Below are 15,515 nucleotides of genomic sequence, written 5' to 3'. Positions count from 1 at the left end.
CTGTATGAGGGTAAAACAATACACCTACCATGACCTCGAAAGCTCACCAATTAACATATTCTATCTCGTTGATTAAAACTCCAACATGTCATTTAAAAAAAAAAAAAAAATTGTAGATTGATGTGAGCGAGGTTAACTGTATTCTGGCTCCACACTTCATTGCGAGTATCAATCTTCTCATCTAACCTTGAGCGTTTTGAAAGACAGTGATAAATAAAAATTTATTTTTATTATTAACCCTGACTCCCTGAGCAAGAATGCGAATAAGTATCTCTTAATGCCAACCTCTTCCTTTTAAAATTGTTATTGTTTTTTAGGACCTTGTTCTCACTCAGTCACGCTCTTGTTGTCCCTCTGACAGTGCTGTGTTTACCTGGACCAACCTGCTGGTGGTGGTGTCTGAGCTGTGTGGTTCGGAGCAGGACGCTCTGGACCTGGTGCCTCTGATAACCAACGTGGTCCTGGAGGAGCACCACCTCATAGTGGGCGTGGTGGTGATCGTGGACCCCGGCGTCATACCCATCAACTCCAGGGGAGAGAAGCAACGCATGCACCTCCGGGACTCTTTCCTCGCCGACCAGCTGGATCCCATTTACGTCGCTTACAACATGTGATGGCTTCTTGTAGTCTGGGGGGCTTGTTTACAGTCCGGGTGGCTGACGGCAACCATTGTCCCAGCCTTTTTCGACTACGGCTTGGCAGATGGTGAAAAAGAGGGAAAGCATGAACCACCTATGACTAATGCTCCGCCCGGTGCAACACCAGCATACCTTGGCCACTGCATGTCTGTCATTGGACCTGCCATGTATGGAGCTGTTCACTGTGTGTTTTTATAGATAGAATTTTGCAATTTGGGACAGAAGCAACATGTACTGCAAAAAGAAAGAAGAAGAAAAGCCTGTTGAGCTTTTTTAACAGGAAAGGGCAAACGATGCAGGACCACTTTTGAAAATAAATCTATATTATTGTTTTTGTAAAAAAAAAATCCATCCTCTTATTCTGTACCTAACACAAACCTCTTAAACCAACTTTCCATTGTGTGCCCACACCGATTCCAAGAGGTTCTAAACTCAGATCAACAACTTGAAATATTTTTACATGCAGCTTTTGAACAAACGCACACTAATGCACGCGCTGAGCGCTTGTCATTTCTCACTAACCCGGATGAATTAAAGAGGGCAGAGCGAAGCAAACCATTGAACAATGAGCCAGTCTGTGTACTTTATATAGAAAGCTTATCTTTTCCCATGATAATGAAGCCAAATAGATTTGTCATAACTTTTCAGCCCAAATATTATTCCTGCCTTATAAAACTTCAGCCATACATTCCTATCTTAATAATTATTGAATCTATTATTGACAGCTGTTCACTCTCCATTGGTTTGGACTATATTAGTAGAAATCCTGACAGATATCCAAAGGGATCCAAATAGATGAGGAAAGAGGCCATATTCTGTACTGTACCTATAAAGGCCTGTTGTATTTTAGATACTGTACGTTATTGTATAGATATTTTTAATTGTATAAAAGTAAAAAAAAAAAAAGAAAAAAAAAAAAAAACTTGACTCAGTTGATGGTTTCTGGATAGTGGAGCCAGCTGGGAAGATGATAACAGTAGCAGAGAGAAGATTGTAAATAAGATTGAACAGTTTTGACAGTACTTTTGAAGTGGCATATTAGTTGTATAACCAAGGGAAAAGACAAATCATTTGCATTGTTAGTCAGGATAGATAGATAACATTGCACTTTCTCAAAAAGAAATCTCTATTTTATTATAACAATGAGGCATTATAAGCAGTGGTTCAGGGGCAAATATTATTCTGAGGATTCTTGCTGGAGAAGTTCTGAGAGTTAACTGGGAGGGCTATCGCTGTTAATGCCATGGACCTTTCCTGCTGGCAATTAAAGAACAACATTTAAATGGTGTAAGGAGAAGGCTAAAACCAATATCAAGACTGTTTTCAGGCTGCCCGGTTATTTTGTAAAAAGAAAAAGAAAAAGGATACGCCCACAACTGTCAAACATCCAATCTCCATTGTATTGCTTATCAGTCATACCCCCTCTCAGTTATCAGTCATACCCCCTCTCAGTTTTGCATTTCCTAATAGAGCAAGTGTGTGAGAGTTTGGGTCCTTCCCTTTTCTTCTCCACGCTAAAAATTCATTCCAAATGTGTTTTTGTCTTTGTGCAACTTTGGAAAGATTTACCCTGAATTCCAACAGGACATTTGTTGGTACCATGTATCTGCAATATGTGTTCAATCACTGGATTTTCAAAGCACTTGTGAATGCAGTTGCAAAGCTGAGCCACATCTGAAACATCCTTGATTGGCAATTAAAGTCATTGTATTTAAAAAAAAGAACCGGTGAAAAAAGAAAATATATTTGCATCAAGATGTATAGTATGTGCAACTTGTATTTGGTTTCCGGAAATCTTGTGCTTTCCTTGTGCTCTTTGCCATAATTTATAGGTTCTCTGTACTGTATTTCAGTGACGAACCCTTTATGTCAACATGTAAATAGTTTTTTTTTTTTACTTTTGCAATTGTCCCATCGTAGCATTCAATCATGCCAAACACTTTGTCAGACAGATGTTTAACTATACGATCCATTTATTTACTGCACTTTGCACTGGTTGTACTTACAGTAGGTTACTACTGTGTGGATTGATTGATTGATTGATTGAACTATCCCCATTTCATCTTACATTAAATGTGGTAATCATTTTAGAAATATATTGCTTGAAATGTGGGTTTGTCCAATTTCAAGTCCACCCAGAAAAAAAGTCTAATAGCACTTCATCTTAACTTTAACATTGCATCCTACATTTGCTGCAGAATGTTTGCATGACTCAGCCAAGCACAAAAACAAATCAGCTTGAGACACATGTCATCTCAAGGCACTAGTTTGTGGGGGAAGGGGGGGAGAGAGATTTTTATGTATGAAAGTGTATATTCAGGGAAGAAACTAACAACACAGGGATGGACCAGGTGGTCCCATGGTGCAATCTGTGAATATAACCCACAAAATGTAGATGTTTGTCAAAAGAAATCTTGTAATTAAGGCAGACCTGGCAAAACCTAATGAGCAAAAAGAGGGGTTACTGACAACCAGTGTCCATAAACCATGCTTGGCTGGGAAGTCTACAAGGGCTTCCTTTGGTTCCTGCTCTTTTTCTCTCTTCAGAGTTCTTACACACTATGCAAATCCCAATGACCGTGCAATTTAATTTCAAAGCTTGCACAGTCTGGTGAAATACACATGACGCTTATACATTTTGTTATAACTAAGAACAGAGGACTGATGAACTTTAACCAGTAGTGTACTTAAGACTGTGTTAATCTTTCTTGAGTTGTTCTATCAATATTTTGTGTATGCACTCTTGGTATGTTGTATATTCATTATTTGGTGAATTTTTAACTGTTCCGTTAAGAGTGTGATCCATGGATTCATCTTTAAAGTTAGGGAGGCGTTTTAAAACTCATGTAGTTATTAACAAATGAAGGTGGTACACCCCTTCCCTTTTTTCTCATTTAATTTTCTATCTTGGTTTGTTGTACTATGTTTTATACTTCATGTAAAAGTAATACAAAATAAACAAAAGCATTTAATCATGATGGGATTCCTGATATCTGTGACCTTAATAATGAAGTAACAGTTATTTAAATAAACTCCATAGCAGCCCTAGACCATTAGATTTTTAGACGTGTGTACTCAGTATTCACAGTGAAGGTCTGTTTGTTTAAATGGACAGGCAAGATAGATTTTTGCAGCAAAACACCCTGAATTCTTTCAGTGGAATAATACAAAGCTTTGACACCCCTGCACATGGCCAATATTTTGAGGATTACGTCATAAAAAATAGAAAGTTCAGAATCCGCCACACTCTTTCTGAAGGTAAGTCACAAGTTTGAGGCTAATAGGCTCTGTGCACAAGTCTAGAAGACTGTTGGTCACACAGTCATGGAAAATTAGCAGCAAAGCCCTGCTCTTGTGAAGACGTTTTGGTCAATGGCGGCCATGTTTCTTGAGCTATCTCGCTTAAACTATATACACATGTGCAAGTTGACCCCCCAAGGCTGTGTACCAAATGTGGTGATGAAAGGTTGAAAATCCATAAAGTAGACATAACATGACTATATTTTAGTTCATGCAAATGAGGTATAATCAAGCCCCAACCTCAGCGATTTTTACCAGCATCTAATAAGGAAGTGACCACAACTGTAGTAACCAGGAAGTGCCACTGGGGGGTGGTGCCAAGACTGAGCCATTTTTCTTTGACTCACTTGTTAGACAGGCCGTTTTCAAAGTCTTATTAAACCTATTTACAGCCTGGGCCACACAACCATTTTAGTCTGTATGTTTAGGTCATATCTACATGACAACACTGAGGGGGGTGAATTTTTTTGGACCACGCTAGTTTTTATTCTTTTGGAGGTTAAAATGTATTGGCGCGATCTCTTGAGTGACAGCTCTCCGCCCGTTGTCCCTCACTTTGCCTCGGAGGTATACGTCAGCTATCTCCCTCCCCCCGACATGAGGCGGAGTAAAAATCTCACAAAATGGCGACGTGCACAAACCAGGATTATTGGATGCCGTGTGAATAACTGAGGTCAGCCCGGATGCTACATCCATATTATTTACTATCTATGGGTATAATCAATCATGGCTGGCCTCCATGGTCCACGAGGCTTTTTTGTTGAACACCATTTAAACTCTACTTGTGTAAGACATTTCAAGTAAATTGGAGTCAGGGGGAAAGGGGCGTGGCCTTTCAATCATTTTTGAGGTAAATAGTTTTGGCGTTTCTGGTGCCCCCTATGGGTTGGGATTATAACAATGTTTCAGTTTATGCAAATTAGCTCAAAATTTTTTGGCTTTTTTGCAAAGCACAATAAGCTGTACTTGTGTAAGACATTTCAAGTCAATCGGAATCAGGGGGTGAAGGGCGTGGCCGTTCAAACATTGCATTTTTGAGTAAATGTTGAGAATTGAGAAAATGTGACAGAATAATTAGAAGAAGAGTAGGCCTATGTAGAGTAAGAGTATTAGCAATAACAATAAGTGCATGCTCTTATTAATATAAGAAAATAATGGAAACTAATTGGAACATTACAGCTAGGCTACCTGGAATGTTGGAAACAGTAATCATTTTAACAATAAAGTGTTTAGTATCAGTACAGTATTTTAACAGTAGGCTATCATGCTTTGTTACATCACGAAGCAAACAAAGTAGACTACATTGTACTGAGAGCACAACACATAAACCAAGACTCAGCGACTTCTCATGTAAAAATACAATAATAAGAAATATTAGTAGGCTATAATGATCCCAAACAGGTTAAAATACAAAAATGGTCTCAGTATTAAAAGTAGGCCCTTGAACTATTTTCGAAGATAACCACATCAATTGACTGTAAAAGTAGGCTATTTTATAGCCTATTGATTGTCAAACTATCTTCAGCTGTCAAATAGCCTACATATAATGGGGTAAAACCACAACTACTTTTAAATATCTCCCAATGCAATGTTACAGTAAAAGTATAAAGTAGGACAAAATAAAGACATGACAAACACAATCCATTGTGTGTAGGCTTTGATCTTACTGCAACAACAGCAACCTTTCCCTTCGATTCTCTCATTGGGGAGAATTTTGGTAATCTACCAGACTAGAGCGTACCAGTTGCTCAACCCTCTTTCACCAATCACAAAGCTAGAAATATTCGATTACGTAATGCGTCCTTGCCAGACGGCACCGCCCATTTCCTTTGGGGGGAAAAAGTCAGACGACAGCCAGTTTTTTTTTTTTTTTTAGCTGACATCTTTGTATTTTTAGCTGTTAGCCGTTGCTGCTAAGTAACTTTTCTGGGCGTTTTTTTGTGTCAAAGTAAATACACGAATTGCACGAACTCCACGCTGTGAACGAGAGCAGTTAAAAGGCCTTTGACAAGGTAAATTTCGTCTGTCTCAACTGTAAACTTGTGCTCGTCTGGCTGTACGCCCCGCTGCGGCGGTAATGGCGGCTGTTGCTTCGTCAACTCCTCGTCGTTTTACGAAAAGGGAAGGTGTAGTTAGCTTAATGGTTCCCCGTATCGCTGACGTCTATTGACGCGGTAACTGCGTGCCAGTGACAGAGTTACACATATTTGCTCATTGAGACAAAAGCTCATCCGTCCTGTGAACCAGAGTAACGAAACTCGCCGCGCTTATAGCGTTGAAACGGTTGTTTTCAGTGATTTAAACCGGTTAACATCCGTTAAACTGAATGTTAGCTGCCGTTAACTAGCAACGGCAATCTTGCTGAGGTCGAACATTGTTGCTGTAAAGACACAAAGGAGCACTTCACAACCCAAATGCAAACATTGCTTGGGCATAAGTCGCCCTCTTTATAACAAAAAAAGTGCATTTATTTAAACACAAGGGGAATAAAGTTATCGGTATTAACTGTCGGGCCTAGCTATGTTCCTTAACTCCATGTCACAGAAGTGTGTTGGATTGGCTAACGCGATTGAACCAAAGAGGAAGTCGATGTGAAGTTGGCCTGAAGTCATGAATTTAAGCTAGCGTGAAATAATAAACTGAAAGGATAATGCTCTGATCGCTCAACACTCTTATGGGAGTTTAAAAAACAAAACATATCATATAGCGCTAAGGTCACAGCGGGCCACAAACAGTTATTGTGTTAGATTTGACCCACCACTGTAAAAACGGTGATATTGATTTATTTGTTACCAGTTACTATGGAAGAAGTACAACAAGGCAGCAATGGCACCGATTTACAGAGCGCCACTATTCCCACTACCATCACATCCTCTCAGTTCTCACAGATAGCCCAGGTACTAAGGAATAGATAACTAATGTATCCAATAGATCCATTCTAAAATACCAAGTATCTCTTAAATACTGCCCTACTGTGATGCCACACTAGCTCTAACACTTCTAAAAAATACCTGTAATCTAGTTTGTGCACGTATATCATGCTAAAAGCACACTTATGATTGGCTTATTAATACACCTGTATTTAAGATTTATATATAATATTTTAACTGCTGTCTCAATTTTTAAGTTGTATCTAAAGAGAATTCATGTTAATTAATAACTCTGAGGCATTTGAAGTAGTTATAGTATGTGTTCTCTTACTATTCAGTATAAATTAAAGGCTCTAATAAAATTATCAGTACATTTTTGAAAAACCTTAATTTCTTGAGATGGGGTCTAATACCTTTGTTGCTGTCTATAATTGATCCTGGCTGAAGTACCAATGTATTATATATCTTTCTTTCAAATTCGCGCACCCTCTGACTATACCCATAAATGACATGTTCACTTAGAGATGCTTTTATTGTTGATAGGTCTCTTAAAGTAAATTTTAACTGATCGTTTCATCCAAATTAAAAAATATTACGCTGTGAAATCCATTCTTACAGATAGTTTTGGGTCTATAAGATATCCATCTTGAAGATTATAGCCAATACTAATTGTATTATGTCCACATTTTTAAGAAATAAGATGCCACTAGGGGTTAAAAAGAAAATATGTTTTTTGTAATGGGGTGAAATAATTAACTTTTTAAGAATAAAGAAAATAATGATTGGAATAAAGTGGATGTGCAATTGGATGCAATTTCCATAATAAAACTATGTATTTTGTGAATTTTGTTTTGCAGATGTCACTTGGTGGTTCTTCTGTAGCTGTTGTACAGCTGCCAGGGGGTCAGTTTCAGGTTCAAGGAGTCATCCAGTCTGCACAGTCAGTTATTCAGTCCCCTCAGGGGCAGAATGCACAGGTGAGCCCTTTGGGTCTAATGGCACTCTAATAGCCTTTGTTTAAGTAATCTCCTTCATCTTCATTATCTCATGTTATACCATTACTCTCATGAACTTTGTTAATCCGCCTTGCTCTTTCAAGGCCCAGGGTTCAGATAGTGAAGATTCACAGGACTCATCAGACAGTGAAGTGAGTGCCCAACAGACCAGAGAAATTTTGGCAAGACGGCCTTCATACAGGTAAAAAAAAAAGACAACCAAAAACAATAAGCTTTGACACAACTCAGAAACATTCATGTGATATTATGAATACCAACTAAGTGACACTCTTTTCTCCTGCGTTGTAGAAAAATCCTCAATGAACTTTCATCTGAGGAAGTGACACACATTGAGGTTAAAGATAACAACGCGGCATTGACAGGTGTTACAGTTCCCACCACTCAGATCTACCAGACCAGCAGCGGCCAGTACAGTATGAACTAACCCCTACTATAATACTTGCATAAAGAAAGAGTTTCAACTATTTAAAAACAGTGCAGTGCATGACTCGGAATATAAACCTACCTAGCTGACATGTGCTTTGTAATAGTGCTTCACCGAATACTGTTGACATCTGTGTGGTTATTGTAGTTACCATAGCTGCTAATGGCACAATCCAGCTGGCGACTCCAGGGTCCGAAGGCATGCAGGGGATACAGGCTGTTGCCATGGCCAACTCTGGTGCAGCCCAGGCAGGCACCACCATCCTTCAGTATGCCCAGACACCTGATGGCCAGCAGATACTGGTGCCCAGCAACCAGGTTGTTGTACAAGGTGAGCAAAGCATGGCATATTTAAAAAAAACATTGATCTGAATTTCTAAAGATTTCTAAACCAATAAAGTGTAATAAAGAAGTAGCATTTAGCATCAGTGAGATGGAGGAGCGACAGCAGTCATGATCTTCCATGAGCTCTACAATCTCGCTTTAAGGGATTACAAAGATACCAACAGACACAGTCAACATGCATTGTGTCACCATTCAAGTAGGCATTTCAGCTTGACGTCACATAAAAGGTTTACTGTTATGTTAATTAAGTGATCTCCCACTATCGGACTAGCCTGGCTCCGCCCGCCTACCTACTTCCGCTCAATTTTCATTTCACTTCAGTAGTCAGTCTGGGGCTGCAGTGTATTCATGAGCTCCTGCTCGTCCAGATTTTTGGCGGTCCAATCAGCGAACAGAGCGAGTGGCTGAGAACGATGACGTCGAAGTCGCGCTCCAGTTTCAGTTGAATGCTGCGTTCCTTTATACTCGGAACTCGGAAATTTCCGACTTGGTAGTTCCGAGTTCCGACCTGTCTGTGTTCCAGTGCATCTGCTCGGGAAAGTATGGACGCCTACAACCTTTCTCATCCAAATAACTAAACGTTAGGCTCTAGCAAGTTACCGTTTCCAGGTACCGGTAGATCCATAGACTACAAGTCGGAAATTTACCAGTTCCCTGCAGGGTTCGACATAACCCGGGGCCAGTAAAATCATATGCAGGGCAAGTTGATTGGCCAGTCACTGTCCCGCCCAGGCCAGTAACGGCCTATCACAGTTCAGTATCTTTTTGTAGACTGGCCTACATCATGGTTCATTGAAATGCGCGTTGAGAGTCGTAATGAAAGCAGTGTTTATCAATATAATAAACATAATATATAATATATTTTTTAATGAAAGGCCAGTGGACAAACGATGCGTGGGTGTTTTGACAGGCGGAGCAACAAGCGGGCGCACTCTTGCTCCGTTGGCAGAGCTTCTACTGTCCGCCTGCGAGTCGACAAATCAATCGACTTACTTTGCCCCCTTTCTTTCTTCCCACAGCAGAGGTTGAGGTGCAGAAAATGAAGTGATAACTGCGCTTTTCCTTTAGCTGCCGCTGTAATGTTACAGTATTTGCATCAAAGCCCCAATGGTAATACAAATGAGAGGCTTTATTTAAACGCTGTGAATGCGTCTCCGGTGATTGTGTCGGTTGTAGACAGAAACGAACGGAGGGACTCTGCTCACTGGACAGTTCCTATAGTCGCGCAGTTTGTCTGCCCGACATGGCTCTGTGTTTTCATGATCTACAATCAGATCGCGGAAGTCTTTCCCAGTGAAATCGCTAACGGGGAGAATATCCCCGGTTATTATTTTAGCCACAAACCCCGCAGTTCTTCTGCGCGGCGGCTCACTCGCTCACTCACTGGCGAGATCTCACGGTGAAATGCTGCTTTGCTCGGACGAAGGCATGTGTGTTTCTAAGGTGATTTAACATCATAGCCTTAGACGAGAGTTCAACATTATGCTGCATATTTTGCACTGCATTGTTTTTTATCAATAGTTTGAAAAAATGGTCCCACACCGGACTCTTAATGTGAAGCTGACACTTCATGTAGAAGTGACGCTCCTGCAGCGCGCTCACGACCAGACGTGAACTCGCATGCACGGTGAAATCTCCCATTAAAAAAAAACGGCATAACCTTCTGATTTTCGGATTTCTATTTTTTACGTCAACTTGAGCGCAAGTGGAAAACCGGTCGTTGGTTTGACACATTCACATCCCTAATGCATAGAGAAAGTAGTAAACACTACCACACCACAAAGACTGATCAGACCTTCATCTCTTTTTTTTTTTTTTTTTTTTTTTTTTTATCTTTCAACATGATTTCTGCAGGTGAACTATTCTTTAAACTGCCCAAATTCAAGAATAAAAACTATTATCAAACTTCTGGACTTTAAAATACTGGCCAACTCCTTCCACATACTTTCAGTTGTAGGCTTCAAATTCAATATGTTTGCCTGGTTTTATATTATGTGTATGAGCAATATCAATATTTCATATCATTAACTAAAAGAAAAATAACCAAATCTAAAGGGAATATCTATACTGTTACAGTATAGATATTCCCTTTAGATTTAGTTATTTTTCTAATATAGGTATTATAATTATTCACACTAAATTATGAAGAAGAAAAAAAGTGTGTGCAGGGCCAGTGAAAATGTACATGGGGCCAGTAAAACTCAGATCCACTGGCCCGGCGGGCCAGTAGGAAAAAAAAAGTTATGTTGAACCCTGCCCTGTACAACTGGAACGCACCGTCAGAAGCTGGCTCATGACATACGTCACGACCAAACGTTATGCGATATGTTGGCTAATCCAGAGTGGCACTGGGCAGATCCAATAGTTTTAAACTTCAACAGACACCCGCCTCCAAGTAAGTGAACATTTGCCAATTGGGCAGTTCCAGACCTTCTTTACAAATGAAATGAAGTACGATGGTCTGGTTGGACCAGGCTACTATCGGACAACACGGCAGCGGTTTTCAGCCATTGCCTGATTTGGTCTAAATGGAGCTTAACTCTAGCCTGGCATTCCCAGACCTGCCACTAGGCGCTGGCAAATTAAATTTGCTGCGCCTGTTGGTCTGGACACTCTCCGTTGAAGCTTTTTCAAAAAGACCAGAAATCCGGGCTCACGTTTCAATTGGTTCTATCTAATATGGGCGCGCCAGAGCCCTTTGTATGGTACTCTGGGGAGGACGCAAGCGGATGACGACAGTGACGTGCATGCGACGTCGAAGCCGTGATAGTAAACATCAAACATGGCTGCGGATATGTTGTGTGAGTTTGAGACTGCTTTGGCCTCGACCCGTTACTATTTGGAAGACTGCACTCAAATCTTTCATTAGCAAGTAAGTGGAATGTTCTGTTTTGCCGACCGACCACGGCAAACGTTTAATTTAACAGTTTAACAGCTGTTCGCTAAACGAACGGGGCATCGCTCTGATTGGTTGTAGTGCTATCCAACTGCGTGCAGTGGCATTTGAAATGCACGAGTAGGAGCCGCCCCTTGAGTTGGAAATTACTATTGATCGTGGCCAGACCCTCTATCGTTCAAGATATCAGGGTCTGGATTTCCAGGCTAGCCTAACTCAGCTTCACCTCCAAAACCTGCGTGTGAAAATACCAGGTAGAATACTTCCTACTGTGAATAGTATAGCAGCTGCATGGTGTTGTTTTTGTGCCTGATAAGACCGCTAACTGGATTTCAGATTGTATACAGGCTTTGCTAATTTACTTATCTACACATCTACACAAACACTGCTTCACTTTTACAATTGGTATGTCTCTTTACTTCAAGGATAAGTTGATTTAATGTTAATACTATAAATGTTCAACATTTTACAATTAATATTAGTCTATATTCATAAAAGTATTACAAATTATTTAAACGGCATTAATGCCAAAAGTAACAAGTGCATAAATAAAGCAAACAAACCTCTTCAATAATGTATTTGTAATAAATACAAACTAAAAAAACATAATCCTGTTAAAATTCATATAGGTTTTGAGCGCTTCAAGATCCGAGCATCATCAAAGTGTAAACCTTTGTCATGTAAGAGAAACGTTTTCATCCTTTAAAAGTCTTTGGAGTCGCACCTTATTTTATCCTGTGTTTTATGCAACAGTTAAATAATATTAGGTTTTACAAACTTGTCACAGAAGTGTGCGTGCAAACAGGTGCTTGCGTCATAGGTGCGCTCCGATGTGCAGTGTGCGCGTGTGCAGTATTCATTGTGATGACCTCCATTAAAATAGCATTCCTCCACTAAAAAAAAATCCCCACTACACCACTGTTTACATGGGTTTAGAAACTTCTCCGTATTAACATTAGAAAAAGTAAAAAATAAATCAAAACATTCAATGCTCCTCCCACATTTTTCCTGGTGGGCTCTAAAAGTTATGTGCTTATGGTCAACAAAATCCTTTGTAACCTGTGAGATTTGTAAAGTGATGCATTCTGTGTCGGAGCCCTGTTGTCATCTTTTGACTGTGCTGTTTCCCCCCAGGTGCAGGTGGAGAGGTGCAAACATATCAGATCCGCACAGCGCAAACATCAAGCTCCATGCCTCAGACTGTGGTAATGTCCTCTCCTATGGGGATCTCTCAGGGCAAGTCTGATGACCCAACAATGAAGAGAGAAGTCAGGCTTATGAAAAACAGGTAGGTGGAAAGTTTATTTCTTGACATATGAATAGAAAATAATCAAAACTCGAAAATGTCTCAACTAGGGCTGGCCCGAATTATTCGAATATCCGAGTATTCGTTTGTTAAATTAGTATTCGGAGCTCAATTCAGTATTCGGGATATTCGTTTTTTTTTTTAAATTTTTTTTTTTTAATTTTTTTACATTGTTTTTGCAAAGGTAGCTCAAACTGCAGTATATTTTGTCAGCAAATAATATTTGGATATACAAATTATAAAACAATTGTAAAATACAAATTAGACGTTCATTTAAAATATATTATCGAATTATTTGATAATAATCAAACTTTTGACCAAGTTGGCAGTTGCCCTTTCAAAGCGCAAGTTCCGGTGATATCAGCTGTAGTAGGCTACCAGAGTGAGGCAAACTAAAAGCGGCACCAAGCGCAGGAGGGAGAGAGAGAGAGATGGAGGAAGAATAGATTGTGTTCCTAATAACTCTATAGGCTACCACAACATTAGCGCGATTTCGGAAGGAAATGTAATGCTTGACGTAATGCTAACGTTAGCTTAGCTCAGCTGTTTGTTTACATTCAGCCATGCTATTCAGCCATCATCAACTGTGACTTGCTTGCATCATGGGAATAGGCGGTCAATAATGGATATAATATGGACACAAAAGACTATCAATATTGGATCTTTGTATGGATTTATAAATCGCCGAAAAGATGCACGTTCCTGTATGAATTAATAAGCTCCTGTATGGGTTACGATGGCGCGGAGGACAGCTGATTTGGAACGGAAAACAGCTGTTTGCCTCCACGGGGAAAAAGTAAGGAACTCCGACTTTACTACCGTTCGAAAGTTATTAAAGCATCAACAAACTACGCAGCGTGCTGTCTCGGCTCACACACTCGGTTTCAGTGAGTACATTGGCATTATTAATGTTGGTTTGATGGTGTGTTTTTCTGGAACGAATATCTGAATATTCGCTCGGAAAAACCAACAAATACTCGAAGCCTGAAAAATGGCATTCGGGCCAGCCCTAGTCTCAACTGACTATTTACATATTAAACAAACTAGACTCTACAGTTGGGCGGTATCCACTTTTTGATACCTTTTTTAAAATCGCCCTAAAATTATATCCCCAGTGTTTCCCACACAAAGGCTCTACTTGGGCAAATTATTCCATAATAAGAAATAAAAAATTCTAATCAAATGTTCTTGTCAGAGTGAGTGTTATCGTGGTGCGGCCCAAGTAACAGGTGTTCTTATGCTTTGTTGGTGTTGAGGTGCCCCATGCACCAAGTTTGAGTGTACGGTCGAGTTAAAGTAAAGCTGCCAACGCAATGTCTCGCTTCTTCATTCCTCTGCAAAGTTGATTGGGCAGCTTAAAGTAGGTAGCCTAGCAACTACGAGCCAAAACAAGGACATTTGATTAGAGAGACCAGCGTGCTCCCGACTACAGTTAGGGCCAAAAGCTGCCGGATTACAGAACTCTGGTTATTGACCTACCCATAATTTGTCCAACAAAGAACCTGTCAAAAAGGGGGAGCGCTATTTACACGTTCATACTCTTGCGTAACTGACAGGAGAAGGGATAAATAGAAGAGAAAAAAAACGATGTGTTACATGGCGTTGTGTTCAAGTGCTGTTGGTTAACATGAGAATGTGTGAGGTAAAGTCATTGTGATCAGTGAGGTATTCATTGCAGAATCTTTCAGCTGGGCTAACTGCACTTTTTCCCTCTCCTTTCAGAGAGGCAGCCCGTGAATGTCGAAGGAAGAAAAAAGAATACGTTAAATGCCTGGAAAACCGCGTAGCTGTCCTTGAAAACCAAAACAAGACCCTGATTGAAGAGCTGAAAACATTAAAGGACCTTTACTGTGTTAAAACAGGATAAGCAGTTTGAGTAAAGGTTTAAGGATCGAGACGTAATGTGGGGAGCGGCACAGCAGCCATTTGGATATGAATGTGGTTTCTGGGAACACTTCATTTAAGGCTGAGATTCCTCCAGTTTTTTTACTCAGTTTCATATAAAAGTGACTTTGTGATGGCAGTAAGATATACTCGTCAATTAAAAAAAGATATTGGCCATTTTTCCACGTGCTGTTTATTTTATTTTATTCGCTAATTCTATAACATTTATAGTTGTGTACATTTTTAATACTGGGAGGTCTGAAATGTTGAGCTTTTACTATGAGTCTCAGTTTCTCAATGAATCCCTTTCTTGTGTTTTACATTTTTTTTGCTGTTGGAGTTTTTTTTTTTTTTTTAAGTCTTCTAACAGCATTGGCAAAATTCTGACTGTATGATTTCTACACAAATCTAATTCCTCTTTTAGTTTGTGAACCAGCAATTCCCCTCATTTCCCTACAAGGAGATGTTACAATTGTCATTCCTTATTCTTTTTGTGCAATGGAATATAAAGGGTAACAGAAATGATAACATTGAGTTTGGTGTGTTTGGTCATTTGTTGGCAGTTACTTAGACAATCAGGGAAAAAAAGCAGTGTCCAGGTAATATTTATTATGTACATCTTGGGAGGGTTGGGGAAAGCAAAACAAACAGTGTATGAAATGTTGCTGATTCTTTTAAGTAAATAAATATATTTTCACTCTACTGCAATTTGGTAAGTGTTATTTTTGATATATGTAAATGAAATTGTTCTTACATTCTCGCCTCCCTCAAGGACTTTTAATTTGTGTAGAGATTGACTGATTATGCAGAAAATAAATCTTCTAAAGACTGTAGGCC

At 39.7% G+C, this 15,515-nt stretch overlaps 2 protein-coding genes across 3 annotated transcripts in view; both read left to right on the top strand.

Annotated features, from left to right (window-relative positions):
- Nucleotides 1–3,616, top strand: part of dip2bb (disco-interacting protein 2 homolog Bb) — a 42,790-nt gene extending 39,174 nt beyond the window's left edge. Inside the window, exon 38 of the mRNA XM_080026361.1 lies at nt 362–3,616. Within this exon, the coding sequence (XP_079882487.1) occupies nt 362–614 (253 nt within the window). The 3' untranslated portion in view covers nt 615–3,616. The remainder of the gene's footprint in view (nt 1–361) is intronic.
- Nucleotides 3,617–5,780: 2,164 nt separating this feature from the next.
- atf1 (activating transcription factor 1) lies at nt 5,781–15,374 on the top strand. 2 transcript variants are annotated; one of them, XM_080025767.1, is made up of 7 exons: nt 5,781–5,950; nt 7,666–7,785; nt 7,914–8,005; nt 8,113–8,237; nt 8,396–8,578; nt 12,623–12,776; nt 14,517–15,374. In XM_080025767.1, exons 2-7 carry the CDS (start codon nt 7,666–7,668, stop codon nt 14,659–14,661), a joined length of 819 nt encoding a protein of 272 aa, XP_079881893.1. In that variant the 5' UTR covers nt 5,781–5,950; the 3' UTR covers nt 14,662–15,374. The 2 variants fall into 2 exon arrangements, with proteins under 2 accessions (XP_079881893.1, XP_079881892.1); XM_080025766.1 differs by having other exon boundaries at nt 7,908–8,005.
- Nucleotides 15,375–15,515: the final 141 nt, after the last annotated feature.

The sequence above is a fragment of the Ammodytes marinus genome (assembly GCF_949987685.1).
Source record: "Ammodytes marinus genome assembly, chromosome: 4".
Lineage (NCBI taxonomy): Eukaryota > Metazoa > Chordata > Actinopteri > Uranoscopiformes > Ammodytidae > Ammodytes > Ammodytes marinus.
Note: the sequence above shows the minus strand (reverse complement) of the source record. Positions and strands in the feature narration are given on the sequence as shown.

Coding starts and splice junctions, on each gene's coding strand:
- atf1 (XM_080025766.1), top strand. CDS start 7,666: ATGTCACTTGGTGGTTCTTCTGTAGCTGTTGTACAGCTGCCAGGGGGT. Junction 8,006..8,112: donor GCAAGACGGCCTTCATACAG/GTAAAAAAAAAA, acceptor CCTGCGTTGTAG/AAAAATCCTCAATGAACTTT. Junction 8,579..12,622: donor CAACCAGGTTGTTGTACAAG/GTGAGCAAAGCA, acceptor GTTTCCCCCCAG/GTGCAGGTGGAGAGGTGCAA.